This window comes from Tursiops truncatus, chromosome 10 (genome assembly GCF_011762595.2).
Source record: "Tursiops truncatus isolate mTurTru1 chromosome 10, mTurTru1.mat.Y, whole genome shotgun sequence".
NCBI classification, from domain to species: domain Eukaryota; kingdom Metazoa; phylum Chordata; class Mammalia; order Artiodactyla; family Delphinidae; genus Tursiops; species Tursiops truncatus.
The window spans coordinates 37,184,808-37,212,504 of NC_047043.1; the positions used below are offsets into that span (position 1 = coordinate 37,184,808).

The 27,697-nt window shown below is 39.3% G+C and overlaps 1 protein-coding gene across 8 annotated transcripts in view; it reads right to left on the bottom strand.

Annotated features, from left to right (window-relative positions):
• KCTD20 (potassium channel tetramerization domain containing 20) overlaps positions 1 to 23,987 on the bottom strand; it is a 29,261-nt gene extending 5,274 nt beyond the window's left edge. Inside the window, exons 1-8 of one of the 8 annotated variants that reach the window (XM_019949747.3) lie at positions 23,833 to 23,973; positions 23,267 to 23,502; positions 9,259 to 9,372; positions 8,240 to 8,445; positions 5,379 to 5,652; positions 2,887 to 2,989; positions 2,408 to 2,528; positions 1,126 to 1,323 (exon numbers count right to left, since the gene is read on the bottom strand). In XM_019949747.3, the coding sequence (XP_019805306.1) occupies positions 1,126 to 1,323; positions 2,408 to 2,528; positions 2,887 to 2,989; positions 5,379 to 5,652; positions 8,240 to 8,399 (856 nt within the window). In that variant the 5' untranslated portion in view covers positions 8,400 to 8,445; positions 9,259 to 9,372; positions 23,267 to 23,502; positions 23,833 to 23,973. Of the gene's footprint in view, positions 1 to 1,125; positions 1,324 to 2,407; positions 2,529 to 2,886; positions 2,990 to 5,378; positions 5,653 to 6,679; positions 6,772 to 8,239; positions 8,446 to 9,258; positions 9,373 to 11,506; positions 11,653 to 23,266; positions 23,503 to 23,601; positions 23,794 to 23,832 lie in introns of those variants that run through there. The other 7 variants (XM_019949750.3, XM_019949745.3, XM_019949752.3 and 4 more) reach the window with 7 other exon arrangements.
• Between the last annotated feature and the right edge of the window lie 3,710 nt (positions 23,988 to 27,697).

The following is a 27,697-nucleotide window of genomic DNA, read 5'->3' on the forward strand; positions in this document are numbered from 1 at the left end:
GATTACATAAAAAAAAATCTCTGCTTATCCAAAAACACCAAACAAAACTAAGAAGACAACCAACTGGGAAAAATATTTGCAACTCATATTACAAAGGGCTAATTTCCTTGTCTATAAAGACAGTGGTCACAAATAGATTTTACAAATCATTAAGGAAAAGACTAACAATCCAATTTTGTAAGGGGCAAAAGGCATGATTACAGTTAACAGAAAAGGAAATGAAAATGACTCTTAAAAAGATGTTCAATCTCATTCATGAAGTGAGAAATGCAAATTAAAACTCAAGTGAGATGCTGTTTTTCACGTATCAGAGTGGCAAGGATAAAAGTTCAGTGAAACTCTGTCTTGGTGAGCATATGGGAAACAAACCCATCATATATTGTCTTGTGAGTATAAACTGGCTCAACCTTTATGAAAGAGAATTTGGCAAATTTTATCAAAATCATAAAAGCACAAAGCTTTTGATACAGAAATTTCATTTCTAGGAATATTATTCTGTAGAGATACACATGTGTGAAAGACTTTGTTTAAAAAGATATTCACTGCAGCATTATTTATAATTTAGAGCTTAAATGGTCATCAAAAGGGCTGGTTAAATCAATTATAGCACAATCATGCAATGGAATACTATTCAGCCATAAAAAAGATTGTGGAAGCTTTTAATGTAAGACATGATATAGAACAGTCTCTACAATATGGTATCATTTAGGAAAAGAACATGCAATTGCTTATGTATGTGCACTGAATAAATCTGAAAGAATATAAAAGAAACTGAGGAGGAAAACTGGGTAGATGAGGCGGGGTGGGAATAAGACTTTTCCTTTTGTATTTTCTGAATTTTGAATTACTACCAATTCAAAAGGATTTAAAGTGAAACAAATGGAGAGAAGAATGACACCACCACTTAATGTGCTGCCGCAGTACTGACACAGTACCAGACACCAGCGGTAGGCATGGGAAGTATAACGATGTTCCCTGTGCTCCCCAGCAGGAAAGACCCTCATCCAGGTGAGTGTGCTCATCACCAGCTCAACAGCGACAGTCACACTGGTTCTAGGATTTAGCTGCCACTCTGGGCAGCACATTTCTTGCTGGAAACAGGTACATCATGCAAGGGGCTCCTACTTTGGGAATACTCCTCCCCCATGGGTGGGGGGTGGTCTTCGTCCCAGTCCACAGAATCCTCGTCCGTCAGCACGACGATGTGGCATTCTCGCTCCCCTTTCTTGGCACAGCCCACCATGATGGGCAGGATCAGCTCTTCGAGGTAGTGATCAAACTGCTTGTGAGCGCCGTCGTTAGACAGTTCATGCAGTAAAGCACCTGGGAGACAAAAGGCAAGTGAACATCCTCTCTGCTCAAATGCAGGTAATTACTGGAGTGAAAAGACTATGAGGTAACAGCTGTTATCATTGATAAGGTCCAGAGAAGTGGCCCATTTAAAGGCAGGGTATGTCTCCTACACCAAGGCTATTACGTTAGATACTTTTCACATTCTACCAATCTCCTCCTGTTTAATAAACCCTGAGCATTCTGATCAACTGTGGTTTTCTTGACATGCAATGTCAGAACATAAACATTAATTCTACAAGAGACAACCATCATTTGGGGATGACTCTTTATAGTACCTCTTCTGAAGATGCTCTGGACCGCAGAGCATCTTCAGAAGATGTGGAGTACCACAGAAGAGGAATGATACCAAGTTTGGCGACACCAAGGGACTTGCTCTAAGTGTGTACTAGACTCAGTAGAGACACCACACATCTAGAGAACTTCATGGAATATGCAGGGAAATGTACCATGAACTTCAAAGAATTTTAAAATCATTTCAGGAAGCCTAGGTAATGACAAGTGCATGGAGTTTATATTCAGACAATCAGTTCTAATCCCAGCTTTAATGTTTAGAGCTTTGAACAAGCTAATTTCTCCATCTTCTCATTTGGTAAGTGAGATTATCACCTATCTTTCACGGGTCAATTGTGAAACTTATGCAAGTTTACATATATAAAGCACTTAAACACTAAGTTAATAATAATGATAAACTGTAAGAAGAACCCAGCCGATTTATGTTGTGTGACTTTATTAGTGAACCTTCCCTCATATCTGAGGATCAGTATCCTTATTTGTTAAAGAGTTGGGACACCAAGGTCCCAAGAGGGGAAGCAATTAGCTTGGTGACTCACGGGGTCAAGCTAGACTTAGAACCCACTACATGTTCTCTTGTTTACTCCACTTCTCACAGAGCTTTGAAACAAGACAGGGAATGGTTAGTACCACGTCTCTGCCTCTACAGATGATTTTCAACCCACACTTGAAACGCTTTCTGTTTAGTAATAAAAAATGTCAATTCCAAGCACACTCAAAGTTCAGCTGCTCAAACGCAGCTGGCAGCTTCTCCTGCACTTACTCAGATCTTGACATCGGATAGTGTTGAAGTCAAAGTTAATGCAGAGATAATCGCACGTATCTCTAAGGTCTGGGATAGAGATGCCATCAGGACAATTGATGATACCAGTTTTGTAATAATCCTATAAATAAATTAGGAAGAAGAAATGTAGGCAAAGAACAACATGAAAAATTCCCTCTTCAACCCCCTACTCATTCCTGGTTCTATTAAAGTGATGGGTTACTAGAACTATCACCAAGTTGGTGATTCATTAGATAGGAAAGTGGCTCCTGGCCATCTTGACATGTTTAATCACAACTTGATACCTGACTGAGCTCACACAAGCAAGGACTTAAGAATTATAGAAACAGAAAATAAAGTGGGAAAGGCAATAACTAGAAATGAGAAACCCTAAAGTCAGAACACAGTCTGATGGAACTCTCAAGGCTTCTGACCATGCACGCCCCCAGGGAAGATGATGTAACAAGGCCACTACACACCAGCACCGTTCGAAATACAGTTGCACTGATTCCTTCGGCAATCTCATACTCGCCCTTCTCATTGGGCCGTGTGAAGTTGTACTCTCTTCCTGGTCCAAACATCCTGAAAAATACCCGGGCAACAATGTTACCCGCTGCAGCAGGATTCTTCACAGATGAGACTTCTCCCTTCTTCACCTCATTCTGGAAGACTCCGTTCCACTCTTTCAGTGTAAGTTAAAAACACAGCACTAGGACTCAACCCCTATACGACACACTCAAGTCTTAGGAAACTCCCTTCAGATAGGAAAAGAGGGCAGCAATTGCTTTCAGTGTTTGAGTGCAAGAGGAACAAAGCAGCAAGCCCTCACAGTCCACCGTAGCGAGCTTCTGCGACAGCAAAGAAAGTAGAACAGCACCTGCAGAGGTGGCCCTTGGAAAGTGTCTGGAGGGTGTGACAGTCGCCTCTCACGCCCTCCGCAGCGCCCAGGAACCTGCCCACGCACCGGCAGCTCAGGAAGACAGAGTCTCCTCCTTCTCACCCATCAGCATGTACCTATCCAGCACACCATCCTTGATATTTCTGAGTTTTGCTTTTCAATATCTAATCTGATAGATGAATCTGTATTAGTAGGTGCAGATGTTACTGCTTTCCCTTTCCTGGTAGATTTTAATGGCGTAACTCTGGGGAAAATGCCGTTCTTCAATCCAAGGAGTAACTAATGACGGGAATTTCAGGTCAAGTAGAAAAGGAGGGTAGGTATTAGGATCATCAGCAATTTGACATATTTCAGAGAGGCAGGCCTGCTCTGGGCATGAATTCAGAGCTCATGAGGGCACAGGGAGGAAGTCTTGCTTTTATATTCATCTTTTCCCATCCTTCCTCTCTCTCTCAGATCCCCTCCAGTAAAACTGGCCCCATGACTTCTACTACTCCTGCTGCACATCTGTGTAGGAGCTGTGGAAGGAGAAGCCAGGACAGGCAGGTGCTGGTATCTTCAGCTGGCCCACTGGGGACTCACTGCCTTTTCCTTCCTTAACCTGTTAGGAAGCCCTGCTGTCCAACTGTTCGAAACTGTTATCCTCCACCCTGAACTGGCTGTTTTCCAAGGTCTGAAAAAGACTCACATGCTTTCCAAATCACTACACCATACATAAGAAATCCATTTAGATAAAAGTAGTCTTCAAAGGATGCTGACATTTTTCTGGAATGTTCCGGTTGAAGTGTAGCTGAGACAGCTATGAATCAAAATAGTGAACATGCCATAAATATAATCCCCCCTTAGAGCCATTCATCCAGTAGTGGCATGGATCTGCATTAATCCACTCTCAGCTTCTTAGTTTGTCCCCCTTGTGACCAGTGGCCCACATCTGTAAGCTCACTGGCTAGGCTTATGAATACTCTACGTAGCCACAGGACAGAACAAACCTAAGAAACTCAGAATTCATGACCTCGGCTGACTCAGCTGATGAACCATGTAGATAAAGGGGTCTATTACCCAGAAAATGCTTGCTTTTCTTTTCTTGAGCGCTACTTTTGGAGGCAACCTACTTCAGACAGACAGCCTACCCTGAGGAATGCCTTTCTGGAAGGGCCTGGGGGGAAATGGTGGCGATACCAAGACTGAGGACATGAAGTCAAGTCTGATATAGGGCCAATTTAGAAAATGTTTTAATGTTCTATCTTAATTCAGATGTTTAAGAAATATATACATTTGGCTCTGGTTAAAAATGGTTCATCATGAATTTGTATGTATATGTTTAAGTACACACATATTTGAACAGCTAGAGTCCACTTAGCCTAAAATTCAGCAAGTTAGTGTGGTCCATTCTGATTTCTAATTCAGTTCAAATTAGTTCAAAGTCAGAGTGAGGTTAGATCCACTTTCAAGTACTAGATGAAATCCTCAAAAGCCAAATGTTTGTGTGTGTATACACTCAAATGATTTTACTCTTACCCCAATCTGCTCTTCATGTTAAGGTCTACAGTTGGCCAGAAAGAGATCTCCTAACTCCCAGCCCAGGCTCTAAAAGTACTTCCTGGACAGCGCTCCTCGTCAGTAGACTCCTTCCATTCCTAAACTCTAACCCTAAAAAGCTGGAGGCAGGAGATGGTGAGGGGAGGGTAAGACTATAGTCTGAATGAAGCAACACAGAGGAAGGAACACGAAGAATAAAGAGAGCAATCATCAAACAAAACAGCCAGATACAAGGATCCAGTTTCAGAAAACTTGAATAGTAGTGGAGGCATTAGAAATTGACACCATTTGGACCTTTTGCACTCCCTTTTGTAGGGGGGCTTATTTCACTATACTGGCTTTGTAAATGAAAGTACCCACCCCCCAAAATCACCAACACATATAAGGTTTTTATGTCCTCTGTCTCGCAAAAGTATGAAGGTAGAAAAATAAGCAATGAAATGTTTTTATGCTCAAATCTAATGCAAGGCAAATAGCAAGTATTTCTATTCACAGAGGACAGAGTGAATGTGGAAGGAAATTATTATCAATTACCTTCCCAACATGGTATCCGGATGAGCAGTGAAAATTTGTGGATTGACAACAAAACGTGTGCCATCTACGAGAAGTGTCACTTTCTCTGGTGCCTGAGAATGAACGTTACTGCCAAAGCCCACAGTGCTGTTTCCAAATCGTTCTGGAGCGATGAAGGGTTCATGGTTCCGTTTATTCCCACTTTGGAAGCAAGAGCCTTTGATGTCTTCAGGAAGTGGCATCATGTGAGGGAACTGAAGATTTGCTGGCTGAGAGGCAGAGTCAAGTGGAAGGTCTAAAAGATCATACAAACAAACCAAAATAACTTGACAGCAAAAAGCCCTGGGGAAAAATAAACCTTGTCCTCTTTAAAGAAAACAAGAACAAAAACCATTACACAAACAAAAAAACCCAAACTTTAAGTATCCTTACGCAAAAACTCTTGCCTAAAACACGTAAAGAAAAAACACAAACTAGAGACTCATACTGGATCCCCCTGAACTTTTTCTTCTGTGTGTGTGTGTGTGTGTGTGTGTGTGCGCGCGCGCGCACGCTGGGGAGGAGAGAATCAAGGCAGTAATGCCTACACTTTAAAATAGAACGATTAAACAATTTTAAAGTAAACTACACACATGGTTAAAAATAATTAAACACTAGAGAAGCATTTCTGTGGAAAACAAGCAATCCTCTGCCATACTGCTTAACCTTCCCTAGTCTTGTTTCACAGAGGCATCGCTTTTTTATTTCCGCTTTCACTTCTATCTCATTTATAACACTCATATTTCCTGTGTTTTATTTAAGGAACTTGATAACTCTGTTAGCCAAAACTATTTGTTTTCCACATTCTTAAAAAACGTTTCTAAATGTTATTTTCCAGAAAGGATAGTGATAGTCTCTAATTGTCACTTTTCCTAGAAATTCACTGAAAAATGCATTTTCACTACACATAGGAGAATCCTAACATTACCAACACCGTTTTTTGAACAGGCAGGTCTTGCTCTCAACAGAAAAGTTCCAGTGCAGATGGTCTTGGATTAGAATTCATTCATGGAACCTGAGTTTTTGTCCTAGTATCACCAAAGAGCCATTTTCTTTAAGTAATTTATTTGATTTTTCTAAACCTGATTAATCATCTGTAAAATGAAAATAATGTTCACTCCACCTACCTCACAGGATTGGTTTGACTATCAACTGAAATAAAGTATGTGAGAGCACTTAAAAATGTATTAATACCACATCATGTAAACAGGCTCAAAACTAAATATATGAAATCTGGATGTATATAGAAGAGAATCAGGGGAAAGTATTTTCAAAAGGATTACCAGAAGATTCTTTTTTTTTAGTTGATGTTTGCTGCTTTTATTATATAGCTGTACTTTTTTTTTTAGAAGATTCTTTTAAATAGGGAGTTCTCCTGAAATATTAAAATGTTTTTTTTTATTTAATGAAAAATTTCAAATATACCAAAGCAGAGTTAATACAATATGTATACATCACCTAGATTTGGCTAGCTAACATTTTCCTACATTGGAAAGAAATAAAATGTTATAGATACAACTTAATGTCTCACTCCCGCCCTTCATGTATTTTAAGTTTGTATACAATAATTCATTGTTAGCTAGAGTACACTCAATTTTTTCCCCATTTGCTTCTAGAGAAAAGGAAACCAAAATCTAGACCAAAATCCTGTTTAGGGATCATATCCTAGAGCTTCTGATAAATTTTCAACTTACAAAGAGCTAAGTTTCCACACAATCCATAGGCAAGCTTGTAGCAAGAAACGCTTTAATCACCAAGACAGGCTTTCAACACTCGAAGTGCTATTCTTAAAAATGAAAGTAGGCACCTAACTTATTCAGCTCTTTAGAGCACTTGATTTTCCCCCAGCTATGACGCACTTAAATTGGGTTGATTCCTGAAGGATGCCTCAGATTCCACCCTGCTTAAATGGGTGAGTAGGAAAAGAGACTCATTGCATAAATTCTCCGTAATGGGGCACTCTAGGGTGGCAGTCACACTGCTTTTTTGTCCGTTGATATATATAAAATAACAGCAAACGGTGGCCAGAAAGACAGGTTTAAACCCCACCCAGTCCCCTACCTCCCGGCAGTGTGAACCTGAGCAAGTTATGCCTAAGCTTTTGAAGCTTCAGTTTCCTCATCTGTAACAGGAGGATTAATCTAAGCAGGGATCAGCAAACTTTCTGTGAAGGGCTAAAAAGTAAATATTTTGAGCTTTGTGGGTCACAGTCTCTGCCACTATAGAAGGAAAGCAGCCATATAGACAGTATGTAAACAAATGGGCATGATGGCTGTGTTTCAAAATTTTATTTACAAAAACAGGCAGTGGTTCAGATTTGACCACAGTTTGCCTCCCTTGATCTAAAAACAGTAAAGTTTCTAGCACAGTGAGTGCTCAATAAATGGTAATTGCTATTATTATTGTTGCTATTGTTTTCCATAAAAGTTAAAAAGAACCTGACAATTTACCAAGAGCCTTCACATCCATTAACTCAACAGTCTTCTAGCCTTGTGAGGTAAGAAGAATTATTAACAACCTTGTTTTCTAGATTAAGAAAGCAGGGCTCAGAAAGATTAAGGATCTCATCCATGGTTACAGCTGATAAGCAGCAGAGCTAGAATGTGAATCTGTCTTCTGACTCCAAGCCTGAGACTATTTTTCTTATACCATTACCAAGTTAGATGTACTAAACTGATTAAATAAGTGGAGGTTTTTTGTGATAGATTTATATAACTGTGGTATATAAGCGAAGCTAATTAACTGGATATTTTATTTATTAAGAACATTTATGCCTTCTGGGCAGAATAGGTGCTGAGGTGTCAGAAAGCCCTCCACATTAAGTCAAGATCTAATCATTGTACCATCATTCCTGGGACCTAGAGGATAAGTAAGATTTTGAAGACCAGAAGAAGCCGGGCTATTTGCTTCTCTTTCTTGGGCTGCAGCTGAGGCTTCATCCATCAGGCAGCTGGCCTCCTGCCACAGTAACCTGTCGCTCTCAGTGCCACGGTGAACATTCATCCTTGGACTCTGTATCCTGAACTGTCTGCTTGATCAGGGAGAAATCCTGGAAGACAGGAATATGCATGATTTAGAACTCTCTCCTAACTAGAGGACTGACAGACAGCTCTCTTTTTTTTTTTTTTTTTTTTTGCAGTACGTGGGCCCCTCACTGTTGTGGGCTCTCCCGTTGTGGAGCACAGGCTCCGGACACGCAGCCTCACTGGCCATGGCTCACGGGCCCAGCTGCTCCGCGGTATGTGGGATCTTCCCAGACCGGGGCACGAACCCGTGTCCCCTGCATCGGCAGGCGGACTCTCAACCACTGCGCCACCAGGGAAGCCCACCACTGTTAAGTCTTAATTCCAAACATTTGCTGATAACAAACATGTTATTTCTGTAAACCAAACCTGTAGTTTTAGAACTAAAAACTGTACAGTTTTCTAATGGACCTTTTGTACTGACTAAAAGCACTTTTATCAGCTAGGTTTCTTTTTTTAAAATCTCTCAAAATTATAGAGAAGTTTCTGGTAGTCTCTTCAGATTATCAACAGTCAACATATACAGTCAGCATATATTTTCCAAACACCTACTGTGTGGAAGGCACATGGCACTTTGTGCCAGCACTGCGGGACACAATGAGCAACATTTTCAAGGGTTAGCCCTAAGCTCCGACTGGTTAGGTGGGGATATATGAAAAAGATAAGCAAATTTATGTAATAAATACAGAGTAAGTGATTCAAACCAGTGGTTCCAGATTCTCGGGCCTGTCTTTACAGTGGGGTCTGGGAATTTATAATTTTTAAAAAAGTCAACTTCTCAGGTAGCTCTCATGTGGCATTCAGGTTTTAAGATAAACATAAAAGTTAGAGAAAATCACCTCTAGATTGTATGGTTGGGAAAAGGAAGTCTTCATATGAGACAAAATCTGAGCTGGGCTCTGAAGTAAAGATAAGATTTTCTCCTCAACTTTTTATTTTGAAACTTTTCAAATCTACAGGAAAATGGAAAAAATCATTACAATCAGTAAAATCTTATATATCCGCCAGATTTACCAATGATTATCTGCCTCATTTGTGTGTGAGCCTGTGCTCTCCCACCACACACATTTTTCTGAATCACTTTAAAGTTACAGACATCACAACACTTCACCCAGTTACTTTAGCAAGCATATTCTGAGAACATTCTCTTAAAAAACACAACAGTACTGTTTTCACATCTAAGAAAATGAACAATTCCATAATACTAATATATAACCCATAATCAAATTTACACAACTGGCCTCATATTTTCTTTCAGAACCTTTTTTTTTGGATCCATAATTCAATCAAGGCTCATTCCTTACATTTGGTTTTTCTGAGTTTTTTAATCTTGCATATTCTATACCACCACCACCACCCGCAATTTGGGGGGGATTGTTTTGTTTTACATGAAATTGACTTTTTAAAAAAGCCTAGGTCCGAAAAGGGAACCCTCCTACACTGTTGGTAGGAATGTAAATTAGTGCAGCTACTATGGAAAGCAGTATGGAGGTTCCACGCTAAAAATAGAGCTACCATATGATCCACTCCTGGGCATATATTCAGAAAAGACAAAAACTCTAATTCAAAAAGATACATGCACCCAAATGTTTACAGCAGCACTATTTACAATACCCAAGACATGGAAACTACCCAAGGGCCCATCAACAGATGACTGGTAGATATCTACACACACACAATGGAATATTATTCAGCCATAAAAAAGAATGAAATATTGCCATTTGCAGCAACATGGTTAGACCTAGAGAGTATCATACTAAGTAAGCCAAAGACAAATATTATAATACCACTTATATGTGGAATTTGAAAAATAATACAAATGAACCTATATACAAAACAGAGACAGACTCACAGACATGGAAAACAAACTTAAGGCTATCAAAGGGGAAAGGGGGGGAGGATAAATTAGGAGTATGGGATTAACAGATACAAACTACTATACATAAAACAGATAAGCAACAAGGATTCACTATATAACACAGAACTATATTCAGTATCTTATAATAACTGTAATGGAAAATAATCTGAAAAAACATAATTGAATCACTTTGCTGTACACCTGAAACTAACACAATATTGTAAATAGACTATACTTCAATAAAAAAATAAAATAAAAATAAATTTTTTTAAAAATTTAAAGTCTAGGTCAGTTCTAACATCCATCTGATTGTTTCCACGTGATCAGATACAAATTTAATTTTCTTAAACAAGAATATGTACATGTATAGGTGACAGGTGAGTCTTCCAAATGCCATCACATCAGAGGCACATAATGCCAGGCTATCCCACTACAGGGGATAAGTTTGATCATGTGGTTAAAGTGGTGACTATAGGTCTATCCATTGTAAAGAGAGATCTAATACCCTATCTCCCAATAACTTTTCACCCAGTGGTTTTAGCATCTATTGATGATTCTTGCCTGAATCAATTATTACATTTGGGACTACAAAATGATGACTTTCTAATTTTATCATTCCTCCTACATTTATTGTCTAGCATTCTTCTGTTAAGTAGAACTATTTCTTCACTCTCCCTTTATCTTCCTTTTAAGTATTATTATGAACTCAAAGATCTGTTTTAATCTAATGTATTATAACAATCCATTACCATCATATGTTTTCAAATTGTCCAATTTTTGGTTCAAATTGTCCCAGGTGGGACTTCCCTGGTGGCACAGTGGTTAAGACTCTTTGCTCCCAATGCAGGGGGCCTGGGTTCGATCCCTGGTCAGAGAACTAGATCCCACATGCATGCCGCAACTAACTCACATGACACAACTAAGGAGCCTGCGAGCCAAAATTAAGGAGCCCACATGCCACAACTAAGGAGCCCGCCTGCCACAACCAAATAGACCCAGCACAACCAAATAAAATAAATAGTCCCAGTTATGGCTAATATGGTTCCCTTCAAGCCTTCATCTGTGTCATTTAACCCCAATTCTACTGGCTGATAAGGCTACTTCCTGTACAAGATTTTTCTTTTTTTAATGAAAGTTCATAGCAGCTTTATTTTTTATTTGCATGAGAGGAATTTTATTTTATTTTATTCTATTCTACTTTATTTTGTACAAGATTTGTCTAAGCTCACCTTTTACCATCTCTGACCGAGACCTAGAGTCAGCTATTCCTCCCTGGAGCCTTTGTTCCTTTTAGTGGACAAAAGCATTTATAAATCAGGATCTGAGCACTAGGTGTCTTCATAGCTATTGAGATGTCATTGTCTCCTGAAATGGTCTAGAAGCAAAGTTGGGGATTAAAAAAAAGAAAAAAAAAGAGTTTATATTGATATTTTCAACTCAAATTCAACATTATGGTTTTTTTACTTACTTTATATTAGTACTATATCTTTTCTCTCACAATGAAAATCTTGGTTCATAAACTAGTTTTTAAATTATAACATTAATATTACTAACAATAAACCTACTGAGTTTAAGTCTTTTGGGGGTCAATTCTTTTTGTCCTTAAAGTATACCCCACTAGGGATGTAGTCAGTGTGCTACGTCAAGTTATTTAATTTTTATTTTTTCTCTGTATGTCCTGTAATTTAGGTTCATTTTTAAACACTCAATTATAGCTTATTTTTCATTATTTTTAAATTTAATTTTTGAATATGTAAAACATTTACATTCTTCAAAAGTTAAAGTGTTACAAAAAAGGAATGCTCAGAGAAGTGTCTCTCCCTTCCCCTTTCCCTCCAATATTTTCCTATCTATTCCCTACAGATAACTAGTTTTATTAATTTGTTTATCTTTCATGTTTCTATTTATAGAAATAAGCATAATGTGTGTATATACATATAAATTCTTAATTCTTTTTCTTATACAAAAGATGGAATACCGTATCCAGTTCTGTACTTTGCTATTTGTACTTAACAATGTATCTCAAATTCACTCCATAGGAGTGATTAGAAGTCTTCCTCATTCTTTTTAATGGCTGTTTAATACTCCACTCTTAGATGTTAATAGGTAGAACTTTGATAGAGAAAAAAGGAAAGAGCATTTTAGACAGGGTGAATGGTGTATAATAAGCAGGAGAGTTAAGTGTGAACAGGCTTTATACTATATGAAGGAGTGCAGGCTGTGGGGAGAGCAACCAGGTTAGAGTGAAGGGTGGGAGAAATCAGAATCACCATACCATACGACTTCAGGGAACCCCATGCACACCATCATTTAAGGAGCTGTACAACGCACGACTTAGATGGCTGTATACAACAGCCCTAGAAGATAAGGTTGAAAACCAAGCTGGAGCTAGCTTACGGAGGCCTTGAGTTATAAAGTAAAATAGAGTTAGGACTTTGTCTTGTAGCCAAAGTTTTTACACAGAGAAGTGTCATGTTCAACATGTTGCTTTAAGATAAATACAACCACAGATGGACTAGAAGAGTAAGAGGGTATTGGAATTGTCTAGGCATGAAAGGATCTCTGTGGGTTGACAGCAAGAAGGGTAGTACCTAAGACACAGTCCTGCCTACTTTCAAAGAGCTTACAATCCTAGTTGTTGAGAATGTGAAACACAAGAGTTACAAAATACAGAAAAGTGATATTTCAGGATCAGAAGAGACCTTAGTGATTATTTTGTCCAGTGGTTCTCAAGTCTAGCTGATAATCAGAATCACCTAGCAGAACTTGTTAAAAACATTCTTTGGCCCTGTTCCCCAGAGATTCTGATTTAGTAGGTCTAGGGTGGATCTGAGAATGTGAATTTTTTTTTTTCATGTGGGATCTTAGTTTCCTGACCAGGGATCGAACCCATGCCCCTGCAGTGGAAGCGCGGAGTCTTAACCACTGGACTGCCGGGGAAGTCCCAAGAATGTGAATTTTTAACAAACTCCTCAGCTGATCCTGTGGACTAGCTATGTTTGGGAACAACTCATCTGGTATACCCTTTCATCTCATGAATGAGAGACTGAACCACAACAATATTCTTTTTAAAGAATATTCTAGGAGATTACAAACTTAGAGTAGGGAGGCCTTTTTAATCAAGACCAAAAAACCCAAAAGCTAAAAAAGAAGAGAAAGACAAATCTAACTACAAAATTTTTTTTAAACTTTTATATGGCAAGGAATCCTATAAAGGAAAAAAAATACTTGAAAAACTGTATTTGCAACAGACTTTTACAAAGAGTTATTATCACAATATTCAAGGGCTTATGAAAATGCATGAAACTAACCCAACAGAAAAATGCACAAAGGATGGGGAGAAAAGGGAAATACCCAAGAACTTGGTGAAACTACATTAATAGGCTAGGAAATAGAATTTAAGGCAAAAAAACTATACAAGTTGGGCAAGGCATAACATTTGAAGATATCTGTTGCCAGAACCATTTCTCTTCCTCATTTCTACCTTGGAAGAAAGCCGTAACAAGAGAAGAGATAAAGGAGAGAAGAGGGCATTCCAATTCCACAGAAAGGCAGGAACGCCTCTGATTCCACATCCCTTCTCCTTCATTTTCCTCTATGAATTGCTGAGGCCAGGCTAGCAAGCTGGCAGATAAAAGCACAAGGACAGGGCTTCCCTGGTGGTGCAGTGGTTGAGAGTCCACCTGCCGATGCGGGGGACACGGGTTCGTGCCCCAGTCCGGGAGGATCCCGCATGATGCAGAGCGGCTAGGCCCGTGAGCCATGGCCACTGAGCCTGTGCTCCGCAACGGGAGAGGCCACATCAGTGAGAGGCCCGCGTACGGCAAAAAAAAAAAAAAAAAAAAAAAAAAGGCAGAAGGACAGCAGTGACAAGATTATAACCGCTTGGATATATTTTCCTCTTCTCTACTTGACATCCCTAACTTACCGCCCTTAGTACCTTTTTGTCAATATAACTTATGCCCAAGAACAGCTTTTGTGCCAGAAGAGACTATATTACAGTCACTTGGATTTAAATTAAGACTTAAGACCTTACATTCAATTTATAACTGCCTAAAGGCCTTTAAACAGTTTCCTTTACAACTTTATCAAATTACCTATTAAAAAAAGACTTAAATAACAATAATATTTTTACTCACTACTCAGTTTAAAAGATAAAATAAGACAAATATAGTTTAATCCCCTAAAACCACGATCCTAAGTTTGATATTGCCAAACATTTTAAACTATACTTATCATCTTAATATGTTCTTTTCTTGTTTTAGCACTTTAATTGCCTCCCAAGCAAATCTTTAAGTACTCAAAAAACCTTTAGTAAATCCTAAAAAAGTAAACTTTTGAATCTAGTATATCTCAAGAAGTTCTTAAATATTGCAACACTCTTTCAAAATGCAAAGTTTTCTTATATCCTTAAACTAATAATCAAATCTAAACCCAGTTACTCAAGAACACATTTTACACTGGAACCAAATCAATCAGTTGAGATTCTTCAATATGCCGAATCACCACAAACATTCCATCTTAAGTCCAGATGGACTTAAACTTCACTGATTTAACATATATCATGTGCTACATATTATTCTAAGTACTTTATATAATTTAACTTAATACTAAAAAAAAAAACTTTTATGAAGTAGGTACTATTGTTACCCCTATTTACAGATGAGGAAACTGAGGAAGAAAGAGGTTAAGTTCCCACAGTCACATAGCTAATAAATAGTAGAGCCAGGCTTCAAAATCCAGGCTTCTGGCTCGAGTCAAATGCATGTTACCCTCAAGCTGTGTTACCTCTCCTTATAGGTCTGATTTACTTCATGAATTCTACGTAAGTTTCACAGGTTTGGAGATATGATTTCAAGCCCAAGGTCTGGAGCCAGGACATATGACCTTTCTGTGCCAGTAACAGGCACACCTAGCACCTTTTCTGTTTAAATAGTTGCTTTGAGATGACCTCTAAATCAATTAACTCCAGATAGGGGTTGATTTTACAATCTGAGTTCCCCAAGTTCAAATTAAGACCTTACCTAATTCTGCTGTAACTTTCAACTTTATTACCTAAAAACAGGGTAGATCAAATTCTGTAAATTTCTACACAGGTGCTTCTATCTTTTGATGGATTCAACTAGTTATGGTCATTCTAATGACACCTTTAAGCTAGGAACAATCCAAGGTACATAACAGACCAGGCAAAGCTCATGACTCCTAAGAAAAAGCCAGTCAACATATGAGGTCCCTAATGTCCAGGGCGCTCTTCTGCTTGCTATTATCTAAAACTCTCTATAGGAAGAGATACACAAGCTGTTAAAGATTACTTAATGGCAAACTTCCAGGAAATATCCAAGAGATATACTATTAGCAATAATGTCTTTAAACAGTACAAGGGAGTGCAATTAAATTTTTTTAAATGTATTACTCAATACAGTAGGCCATTTTATAAGAAAGAGCTAAGTTTTTGTACAGTAAGAAAAGATCGGAAGGTCTTAGGGGACAGATCCATGGATCGGTACTGTAGCAATAGAACAAACATTGAAAATTCTGGAGACAATCCAAAATCACTGTGTCAGAAGATGGTTCAAGGACCAGTATCAATTAGCATCAAAAGTTTTCACCGACTCTTAGCAAAAATGAGGACAGTGGAGATGATGTAACACATGGGGGCGGGCACACACACACACAATTATTATCCCAGTTCTAAGACACGTGACATTGCCTAAGACATCAATATAATAACAGCGTTTCAGGAAAGCACTATTATATTAAATATATACATGATTTTAAGATACAGCCTGATTTCAAAAATATTAAAATGTGAATTGAAAATTATGGTATATATTAGTGTAATGCTTTCTTGGTACCTAAATTAAATCTTTACTTCTTTTCTGATATTAAATGTCTTTTCTTTTACAACATAATGGTGACAGAAAATGATAGTCAGATTTTTTTTTTAATGTCCTAAAAGGCTGGCAACCTGATGATGGGCTCCCAACTTCCCCCCACAATTTTACCAATCATAAATCTCAAAAAAAATCTGGGTCCCAAATCACCTTCCATCTAGGACTACAAAAACACTTCTATTAGTTCAGTCCATCCTACCTAAAAAATCCCAAAATAAGGAATCTCTTGCTTAGCTCACCCTATTGGTGCCCAGCAATCCTCAAGGGAAAAAAATTTTTTTTTTCCTTGTGCCAAGTTGAAGTCTGCCTTCCTCCCCACACCCACCGTGACTTCCACGCATTGGCAAGTCCTATGCCCTGGAATAATGCAATTATCAGAATGGGATGGGTAAAACAGAAAACAAAAACCAAAATAAACCCCATTTGTTTGAAGGCATTAGACAACTAGTAAGATAGCCAAGACTGCAGAGAAGCTGTGATGGTCAGTTTTATACGGCAACCCTTGAGGCTACAGTCCTAGTTATTCAATCAAACACTAATCTACATGTTACTGTGAAGGTATTTGGTAGATGTGATTAAAGTCTTTAATTATTTTAGTTTAAGTAAAGAAGATTATCCTAGATAATGTGGGTGGGCCTGATCCAACAACTGAAAGGCTTTAAGGGCAGAACTGAGGTTTCTCTGAGGAAGAAGAAATCTGACTGGAATGCAGCTTCAACTCCTGCCCTAGAGTCCCAGCCTGCGTTCCTGATGGCCTAGTCCAGTCTCCACAATGTATACATCAACTCCCTTCAATAAGCAGCTTAATATACATGTGTGTATATTTATATACAAATAGATAGATGACATAGATTATTTTGATGATATATAAATACTACACAGAACCATATTCCATAATTAAAACTGTCCTTCAAAGAAAACTTCAGGACCAAGTGGCCTGACTAGCAAATTCTTCCACGCCTTTAAGGAAGAAATTACATCAATCTTATACAAACGCTTCCAGAGAACAGAAAAAGAGAACCTATATCCCAATTCATTTTCTGAGGCCAGCATAATACTGACCCCAAACCTGACAAGAACATTACCAAAAAGCATTACAGATGACTTTTTCTCATAAGCACAAAATCCTATACAAATTATTAAAAAATCAAACCCAGATACATCAAAAAGGATAATACATATGGCAAAGGTTGACTTAACATTCTAAAATCAATATAATTCATATGCTGAAAGGCTAAAAAAGTTTTAGAATAATAACTAAAACAGCATGAAACAGTACTGATAAACTAGACTTAAAAAGGGCAGGTTGAAACAATAAGTATAGTCACAGAAAAAAAGATTAAAAATATAAACAACTATTCTCCCTTAATTGTAGGCTTATCATATGTGATTTTTAAAAATTGTTTTATTGAGTATGCCAAAGTCTCTAAAATGAATGTGTTATTACTTTTAAAATGAGAAAGGAAAATGTATCTATAAAAACAGGGAACTCTTCAAGAAAATGTTGGAGTATTTTTTTTTTGGAGTATTTTTAAAGCTTAGAACAGTTTAAAAGAAATTTTTTAAAGTTTCAGAAGAAAATGATATATTACTAAAGAGATTTGGACATTTTTCCATCTAGATTAAAGAAGAAATATTAGGAATATAAGACAAATTAGGAATTCAGGTTAAAAACATGAAATAGTTTCTCAAGCAGATTATTCAATAGGATGACAGAATAATCTTGGTAGCTTAATCCAACACAAGGGCTTAATGTGGAGGCATGGTGTGCTTCTTAGGGTACTCAACAGCAAGCATGGTTCTAAGGAACAGGCAGAAGGTAGGACAGGTGGGTAGGCACAGGATAAAGGATGATGCTGGAATCCCAAGTCAGAGGGTGCTCAACAATTAGGGCAATGGAACATTCAGATTACCTGACATTTAATTCCCTAAACAGATTGTTATGAGCTAAATTAAATTGTGTTTCCCTCAAAATTCATATGTTGAAGTCCATTACCCTAAATCCTCAGAATGTGACTGGAAATAGGGCCTTAAAGAGGTGATTAAGATTAAATGAAGTCATTAGGGTGGGCCCTAATCCAATACAAATGGTGTCCTTTTAAGTAGAGGAGATGAGGACACATACAGGCACAGAGGGAAGACTGACCATGTGAAGACACAGGGAGGAGAAGGCAGCCACCTCCAAGCCAAGGAGAGAGGCCTCAGAAGAAACCAACCCCGCCAACATCTTGAACTTGGGCTTCCAGCCTCCAGGATTGTGGGAAAATAAATTTCTGTTGTTTAAGTCACACAGTTTGTGGTACTTCGTTAGGGCAGTCCTAGCAAACTAATACACAGATACAACTGCAGAAATTAAATTTTATCCTCTCCCACAAAAAAAGAGATTTAGGGCAAACACACTGAAGGCATCTTACATGGTTTTAAGGTATGGACTGTGATCTTCATATAGAAGTGTAGATCATTAGCTCTTTTATTCTAAGGAAGGTGAACTTTCTTTAATAATCTTCTTAACCAAATCATGTCACAGATCTTTCTACTACACCCCAGTGCTTTCCAAAATGTTAGTAAGCCCCGCCTCCATGTTATAGTAAGAACAGAGATAGTTTAATTTATATCTATACTTATCATAAAAGCCTTAATATTTCAATGCTGGAAAGGACAATCTGAATCTAAAGAAAATATCTTCTTAAATTAAAATATTTTAAAAAAAAACAGTTAACAGCCAGCATCTCCTGGGAACTCACAATAGTCAGGTGCAAATCAAAGCATTTTACATGAATTAACCCAATCCTAATAACCCTCTGAGGTAGGTACTATTACAACCTCTTTTTCGGAGACATAGAAACTGATGAATATCCAAGCTAGTAAATGAAGGTACTAAGACTTAAACCCAGTTAAAATTGGCTCCAAAGCCCACATTCTTAACCACTGCCCAATGAAGTATAATGAGGGCACTATTGAGCATAAATTGTAATGGCTTTGGAGTTAGTTTAAATTTGAATGCTGGCTCTGCCACTTACACGGTGTATGACTTTGGGCAAACTTAAGCTCTTTGTGTCTTAGATTCCTTGGCTATAAAATGGAGATAATTAAATGAGGCAATAGATGTAAAAACATTTAGCGCAGTGTCTGGAACATAACAATGTCTACTAATTACTAAGTCCTTACTATTTCTAATTCTACTTTCATGAATATACAAGAACAATCCAACAATGTCTACTTTGGGATGGACTTCCCTGGTGGCGCAGTGGTTAAGAATCTGCCTGCCAATGCAGGGGACACAGGTTCGAACCCTGGCCAGGGAAGATCCCAATGCCATGGAGCAATTAAGCCCGTGCGCCACAACTACTGAGCCTGCGCTCTACAGCCCATGAGCCACAACTACTGAGCCCCCTAGCCATACCTACTGAGCCCGCGCACCTAGAGCCTGTGCTCCACAACAAGAGAAGCCACCACAATGAGAAGCCTGCACCCCTCAACAAAGAATAGTCCCCACTCACCGCAACTAGAGAAAGCCCGCGCATAGCAACAAAGACCCAACACAGCCAGAAACATAAATAAAATAAAAATTTTAAATTAAAAAAAAAAAAAAGAATCCACCTGCCAATGCAGGTGACACGGGTTCGAGCCCTGGTCTGGGAAGATCCCACATGCTGCGGAGCAACTAAGCCCATGAGCCACAACTACTGAGCCTGCGGTCTAGAGCTGCGTGTCACAACTACTGAAGCCCACACGCCTAGAGCCTGTGCTCCGCAACAAAGAGAAGCCCACGCACAGCAACGAAGAGTAGCCCCTGCTCGCCGCAACTAGAGAACGCCCGGGCGCAACAACAAAGACCCAAATGCCACCAAAAATAAATAAATAAATAAATGTATTTCAAAAAACAAAAAACAATGTCTACTTTGGGGACTCTAAGCAAAAATAGCAAAGGGTTCTCTTCTTTCATCCATATTTCTTTCCTTCCTATGATTCCAGAAATGCATATATTATTCCAATAATCTCATTTCTCATAAGAAGTATATTGAATCAGATTAGCAGTTAGATCAGTCTTATATTCTGTCTCACACAGAGATACCTAATAACTTGGGTAAGGACAACAGTACAGTTATGCGACAACTTCAAAAGATTCTGGACATTGCTCAAACATCTAACATTTAATAAAAATTCACCAATGTACTTACTTTAACCTTTACCAAATTTTTAAAAAAATACCGAGTTCATAACATTTCTTGGGATTACAAGGTAACTAATTGCTCTTATTTGTTCTAGTACTACTTATTCCAAGCTTCAGAGTTCCTTATTTTAGTGTTCCCAATCTTCCTGATTTATGTGGTTAGAAAATACTCTCCTTCAATCTCCATTTTTCCAAATACTGCTTCTGTACTCATGTGAAAGTCTCTCAGTTTTCTTTATCTACTTATAACTGAACTTCTCTAAGCCTTTTCCTTTTTTTTTTTTTTTGCGGTACGCAGCCCTCTCACTGTTATGGCCTCTCCCGTTGCGGAGCACAGGCTCCAGACGCGCAGGCTCAGCGGCTATGGCTCACGGGCCCAGCCGCTCCGCGGCATGTGGGATCTTCCCAGACCGGGCCACGAACCCATGTCCCCTGCATTGGCAGGCGGACTCTCAACCACTGTGCCACCAGGGAAGCCCGCCTTTTCCATTTTTGAAGCATTTTTCTTGAGATGATTTAGTGGAAAGAACACTGGGCTAGGAGCCAGGAGTCCTCACTCTGCCGTCTCATCTCTCAGATTCCTCATCTTAAAAGGCAAGAGGATTGCAATAGATAAATTTGTAATAGGTTCCCTTATAGCTCTAAGCCTCATGTTTCCATGACTCTGGGTCTTCCAACTAGAAATCATTCAGTATGCCAACAATTTCCCTAAACTTTACTCCAGTTAGCCAAGGAGGAGTAGGCATGTTCAGATTCAGGGGCAGAGTAAGACACAATAATCGGAAAGCCCAGGGCTATAGAAGGAAAGACATGGTATTTTGTGAATCAACAGAAAAAGATTAGTAAGAAAAATGAGATGCCAAGAAGAAACCAAAGACAGAAAAAAAGTCAGAAACACACAGTCTAACTCTAATCTCATCCCTACACATCTATTTGAAGAAGAACTAAGAAACAAAAAGCTTTGGGAGCAGAGGTTATCCAGCCCTCGTATCTACCTCAAGGGCGCAAGGCAACTCTATGACATCTTTGCAATGTTGTTGCTAAAATGGCCTACTACAGTGCTTTGCACAAAACAGGCGTTACTGGGGTATCTGATGACTGAATTAATGTTCAGATGACCTGAAAGCCCTCATAAATGCTACTGGTACTGCTACATACCAGGAAATCTGAGAGCTCAAGGCAATGGGAAATACGAGGCACTGGCTGTCCTGGTTCTAAGGGGAAGGAGACTAAATTAGTTGGGAGGGGGGAAGATTTAGCCTAATGGCATAACTTATGAGCTGATGCTACTGGAAGCAGCTCCCAGAAGGTAAAAGGACAGATTACCAGGCACAGACTATCTCTAAGGCAATATTATAATATGTATGAAAGTATTTCCTACCCTGGTGTCAGAGTCCAAGAAAGCACTATCTTTTCTAAAGTTTCCTTCCAAAGAGTCAGATCTTCTTGGCTTATGATTGGTTAGGGGGCAGGGGAGAGTAAATCAATAAAGGGATAAGGAAGTTGGGCAGTTCTAAAAATTCTCAGAGCAACCCTATTTTGGTGTTTCTCAAAGTGTGGTCCCTGGATCACCAATAACAGACCAAGGGAGGGGGTGCTTGCTTAAAATGCAGACTCGGAAACCCATCACTGATCTCCAGAATCAAATTTCTGGGAGAGGTACAAATCAAAACCACATGAGATATCACCTCACACCTGTCAGAACAACTATCATCAAAAAGAACACAAATAAAACATGTTGGCAAGGATGTGGAGAAAAAGGAACCCTTGTACACTGTTGGTGCGAATGTAAATTGGTGCAGCCACTGTGGAAAACAGTATGGAGGTTTCTCAAAAAACTAAAACAGAACTACCATATGACCCAGCAATTCCACTACTGGCTATATATCTGAAAAAAACAAAATCACTAATTGGAAAAGATATATGTACCCTAATGTTCACAGCAGCATTATTTACAATTACCAAGATATGGAAGCAACCTAAGTGTCCATCAATAGATGAATGGATAAAGAAGATGTAGAATACACACACACACACACACACACACACACACACACACACACAATGGACTACTACTCAATCATAAAAAAAGAATGAAATTTTGCCATTTGCAGCAACATGGATGGACCTGGAGGGCATTATGCTAAGTGAAAAGTCAGAGAAAGACGAATACTGTATGATATCACTTACATGTGTAATCTAAAAAAAATACAGCACACCAGTGAATATAACAAAAAAGAAGCAGACTCACAGATACAGAGAAAAAACAAGTGGTTACCAGGTGGGGGTGGAATAATATAGGGCTGGGGGAGTGGGAGGTACAAACTATTGGGTGTAAGGCTCAAGGATGTACTGTACAACACGGGGAGCAGAGCCAATATTTGGTAATAACTGTAAATGGAAAGTAACCTTTAAAAATTGTATAAACAATTTTAAAAATTATACAAAAAAATTCTGGGAGGGGTATTGGTACTTTTAAGGAGCAAACTTATGTTTGAGAACTACTGTCCCAGAATTTGGGTCGGGGGGTGGGGAAGAGGAGTTAAGGGTGGAGTTCTTCACCGGATTCTTCAAATTCAACTGCTATAACTACAACACTGTTTGGAGGACCATTAAAAAAAGAACCTTAATTTCTCAGGTAACAGCTGCAGCTAGTTGTTTAACAGCTAACAGGGGCACAATCAAAGGGCCTGGAAAATTCATTTTCATAAACTGGTTCAACAGTTCCTCAGTCTGTTTATCCTGTTAGTTTGTTCACTGCTTTCTCCTTTAAAAATAAATCGGATCAATCCAGGAATTTTCAGAAAGAATCACAAACTCCAAAATAGAAGGTTATTTTTTTTGATAGTGCAGAACTAGGCTTTTAAACCCGAAAACACTAAACGCTATAAAAAGTAAGGTTTTATTTAAAAGAAAATTACCAGTTGAGGCTCCCCCAGCTCTTCTACACTCAGAGGCACTGATGAAAGCTAGTAATTTGTGGGTGGCAGAGAAGGAAGACTGAAGCAGGGGTGCAGAGAGCGAGAAGTCCGACCAACTACCTAATTTTTAATGATTCAATTAACTGCCAGAAAAAACACGTCTGCAAATGTTTTATCAATAAACACTCCGGGGCTCTCATCATTCCTCTTCTGTTGGGATTCAAAACACCAAAGGCCTGCAGGAAAGTCAAGTTATACTTTAGTTGTCCCCACGACTGTGTTGACGATTTCCACACAAGGCGACCCCCCTTCTTCCCCGGATTACCAAGCTTTACCCTCAGCACGGAAACTGGCGCCTGGAACCCATTTGCCAACGTTGTGCCTCGAGATGACTGTAGCCCCGCGGGCTTTCAAACTGGGGGTCCGACCCGGCGGGCTGCCGCCCGAGCGGCGTCCTGAGGAGTCGGCCCCCTACCCACGACACAAAGGCACCTTCCGGGGCCAGGCCCGCTGCCGCACTCGGCCCGCCGGGTCTTCGAGGCGAACGGTCTCGTGCCGCCACTTACCTGAAGCTCCCCGCCGCGCTCTCGCGCTCGGGGGCCGAATCCGCCTGGGAGGCGCGCGCACACGGCGCCGCAAGCAGCCGCCCCTCGGACCGCCCGGGCCGCAGCGGCGCGCGCCCCCCAGCCCCCGCCCCGGCCCGCGCGGCCACACGGCTGAGTCACCCGGCGCTTCACGTTAAGAGTCCCCCTTCGGCGCGCGGGGCACGCCGGGAAGGCCGGGCTCCGGCCAACCCCCTGGGCAGCGCGCCGCAGGGTGTCCCTTTTCCTTCCCGACACGCCCCCGCGGCCCACGCAGGACGCTCTCACCGCTGCACAGCCACAGTAGATCGATTTCTGAGCTGCGGATACCCTCTTTCAATTATTAAAAGTCTGAAACGGAAAAGTTAGTAGTTATCTGAATTGTGAAACAAGCTCGCGCAGCCCCGGGACAGCCAATGCTTTTAGAAAATTGTGGAGCCCAGATCTTTACATACGTTTGGGGGGAGGAGGTAGTGAGAATAATGGACTTCCTTAAACACCTTTTGCTTGGAAATCCCTCTCCCGGATATGCATTCTGACCTAGAGGAGGGAGGAAAACTCCACGTTTTTCTCAAACCTTGAGTTTAAGGAAACTACATAGTATAGCAAATAAAGCTGAATTACACATTTTTAATCAACCTAAAGCAAATTATTGGAAAATTGGTTGTGTTACTAGTAAAATATTTCAACACTCAAAAAAGTATCTATGTACAGTCCATGACCTATAAAGCGTAAAAGAAATAGCATCAGTCCTTTCTGTCATGATTTCTACTGGTTTTTGTACTTTTAAAAGTTATACTAGTTAAATAAAAAGCTATACTGGTTATGCAAACTATTTTGTTTTAAAATTGTTGAAAACCAATTAAGTTAATAATAGCACGATTTCTTAAATTTTGAGTCAACTTCTTTTTCATTACTTAAGAGTCTAAAAACTAATTTGGGGCTAATGATTATGATTAGGTTTGAAATGGAAGGAATATAAGAAAATACCTCATTCCAGTAGGTTGCAAATGGTTGCCAGATACTTGTATAGTAAAATTGCCTTATTAAGGGCAACAACTTTAAAAAACTGAAGCTATAAATTTGTTCATTGTAATTTTATCTTAGAGGTGTAGAGGGTCAGTCCCCATTTCTATTCTTTCACTTCACTTACAATGACTAAAACATCCAGTACTGTGTTTGAATCAGGATGGGCTAGGTGCTGCACTAGTCACCTGTAGGTCACTAATAGGTCAGGTGACTCTACAGGGCAGCTCACCTTCACGTGGTGACACAGCATTCCCAGCTGCTTCCATTTCTGGCTCTGCCAACCCAACACGAGGTTTCACATCAGGGATGCCAGAAGAGCTAGACTGGAGAATCCTGCAAGGGCTTTTCTTTGCCTCTTCCGGATGTGGACCTTTCACTTCTGCTGATGTTTCATTGGCCTGAACTAGTCACCCGGCCAAACCTGACTTGACTCTAAGAAGGCTAGGAGGTATAACTTCCTGTGTGCTGAGGGAAAATGAACAAGAAAAAAGATTTGATGAACACAGCGTCGTCTCTGTCACAGTGTTCAATAGTAAAACTAAATATAAACCAATTTGAATGTGTTATAGGATCCAAATTTTACAACCAAAGTAATATAATTATTCAAACTAATGCCTTTATTTCCATTTCTATAAAGTACAACGTTACGTCCTCTGACTCAAAAGGAAGAAAAAACTTTTCTGATGTTCATGCAAGACAGTTCTTGAAACAAATTCTTCCTTTCTGGAAGGGTTTCTCTCTGCAGATTTGTAATATATAAAAATCTGGCCCCAACGTTGGAGAATTAGGCTAACTACTGTGTCTTTTAATCAGTCGTTAAGACTAAATGGTTCTATTCTTGTCGCTAATCTCATATAATGAATAGCATATTAGTCCTGGTACTTTTTTTGGGTAGACATCAAGCAGATGGAGTATGAAAAATGTAGAGTCACAGAAAGCAGAGGTGTATGCTGATTTTTACCATTTTATTTCTAATTTAATGCATCTCCAAAATCTGAATCTCTCAGATGTATCTAGAGCTGAAACCTTTCTTTATTATTATTTTTAAAAATATTTATTTATTTTCTCTGTGCCGGGTCTTAGCTGTGGCATGTGGGATGATGATCATACGTGTTCTAGCATGCAAACTCTTAGTTGCAGCAGGCATGTAGGATCTAATTCCCTAACCAGGGATCAAACTTGGGCCCCCTGCATTGGGAGTGTGGAGTCTTACCCACCAGACCACCAGGGAAGTCCCTGGAGCTGAAACCTCTCTAATGTCAAATTGGGAGGCCTGAAATTTTCAATTGTCATAATAGCCAATTCAGTTTATTTGATTAACTGTGTTATTTAAGTTCCTTAAATATAACATCTACTACCAGTAAATATTACAAAGCACTTTTCCCAATATTTCACGTGACTTAAATTTCTCAACAGCCCTGTGTGAAAGGAAAATCAAAATGAAGTTGGGGGCTTGCCCTGGTGGCGCAGTGGTTGAGAGTCTGCCTGCCAATGCAGGGGACACGGGTTCGTGCCCTGGTCCGGGAGGATCCCGCTGGGCCCGTGAGCCATGGCCGTTGAGCCTGCGCGTCCGGAGCCTGTGCTCCGCAACAGGAAAGGCCAAAACAGTGAGGGGTCCGCGTACCGCCAAAAACAAAAACAAAAAACAAAAAAAACCCTCATGATTCCTTAAGGACAAATATTGTATGACTCGAGTCAGAGTCAATCACAATTCTCACAAGGCAACTTTTAACAACCTCGTGGCTTTTTGTCTTTGTAAGCCCGATTCTTTTTCTTCCCAGGAACACTCCTTTGGGGTTACCCAAATCTGTGTCTCCCCAGCTGCAATTCTTAAGACCCCAAATAAACTTTTCTTATCTGCAGCCTCCTGCATTATTTTTTGGTTGACACCTGGGAGATAGATTTTACTACTCAGATTCACAAATGAGGAAAACAAGACATAAACAAGTAAAGTAACTAAGGTCATTAAACTACTAAGTGGTGCTGGTGGGCTGAGAACTCAGACCATCTGACCCCAAAGTTCTTGCCCGCCAGCTCCACCTAATTGCTTCCAGGTGAACTGAGCACTTCCAGGTGTCACCTTAAATGTTATCAACTGTTAACACAAACCAACTAATTTAAGGTTGATTTAGAATGAAAATATTTTAAAAGTAATAGCTATTATCAATTATCATATAAAAAATGAATTATCCTTTCTGCGTACTACTTCATATGTAGTAAATATAAAAACAACCCCAAAATCCCAAGATTTTTGAACTCTCTCAAAATAATTACATTTGCAAAAACAATTTTTTAAATGCTTTAGGTTGTATAATCTCTAGATCACTGCAGACATATCAAATGAGACTTTTTGAAAGAATAATCACTTTTGTTTGGAAGTCCAAAATTGTGCTCAAATATAGATGAAATATAAATACAGATGTAAATTATTTAATTTTTGACTTTTTAGAGAGGGGCCAGAACTCCGTATATTGACCCAAAGTAGATTCACAAGAATCTTTTTCACTTCACTTTCATCAGTTCACCTTCATCAACAATCTCTTCATGAAAGTCACAAAGCTTTATGACCAGCAGGAAACAGACTGGACCTTGAGTACATAATCAACCAGAGAAGCAAGAATTTTAAGTTTCTAGTGGCTGGAATTTTCTACTAAATCCTTATTAATGTACATCTGCTTTACATAAAACTTCACTATGCCTTTTAGTCTCATTTATGGGGATTGTTTCATCTGCAAATTCAACAAACATATAGCCACAGTCCAAAGGTGTAGGACCCCAAGAGAGTTACATAGATGATGATTGCAGGATCTCTCCTCTAAGG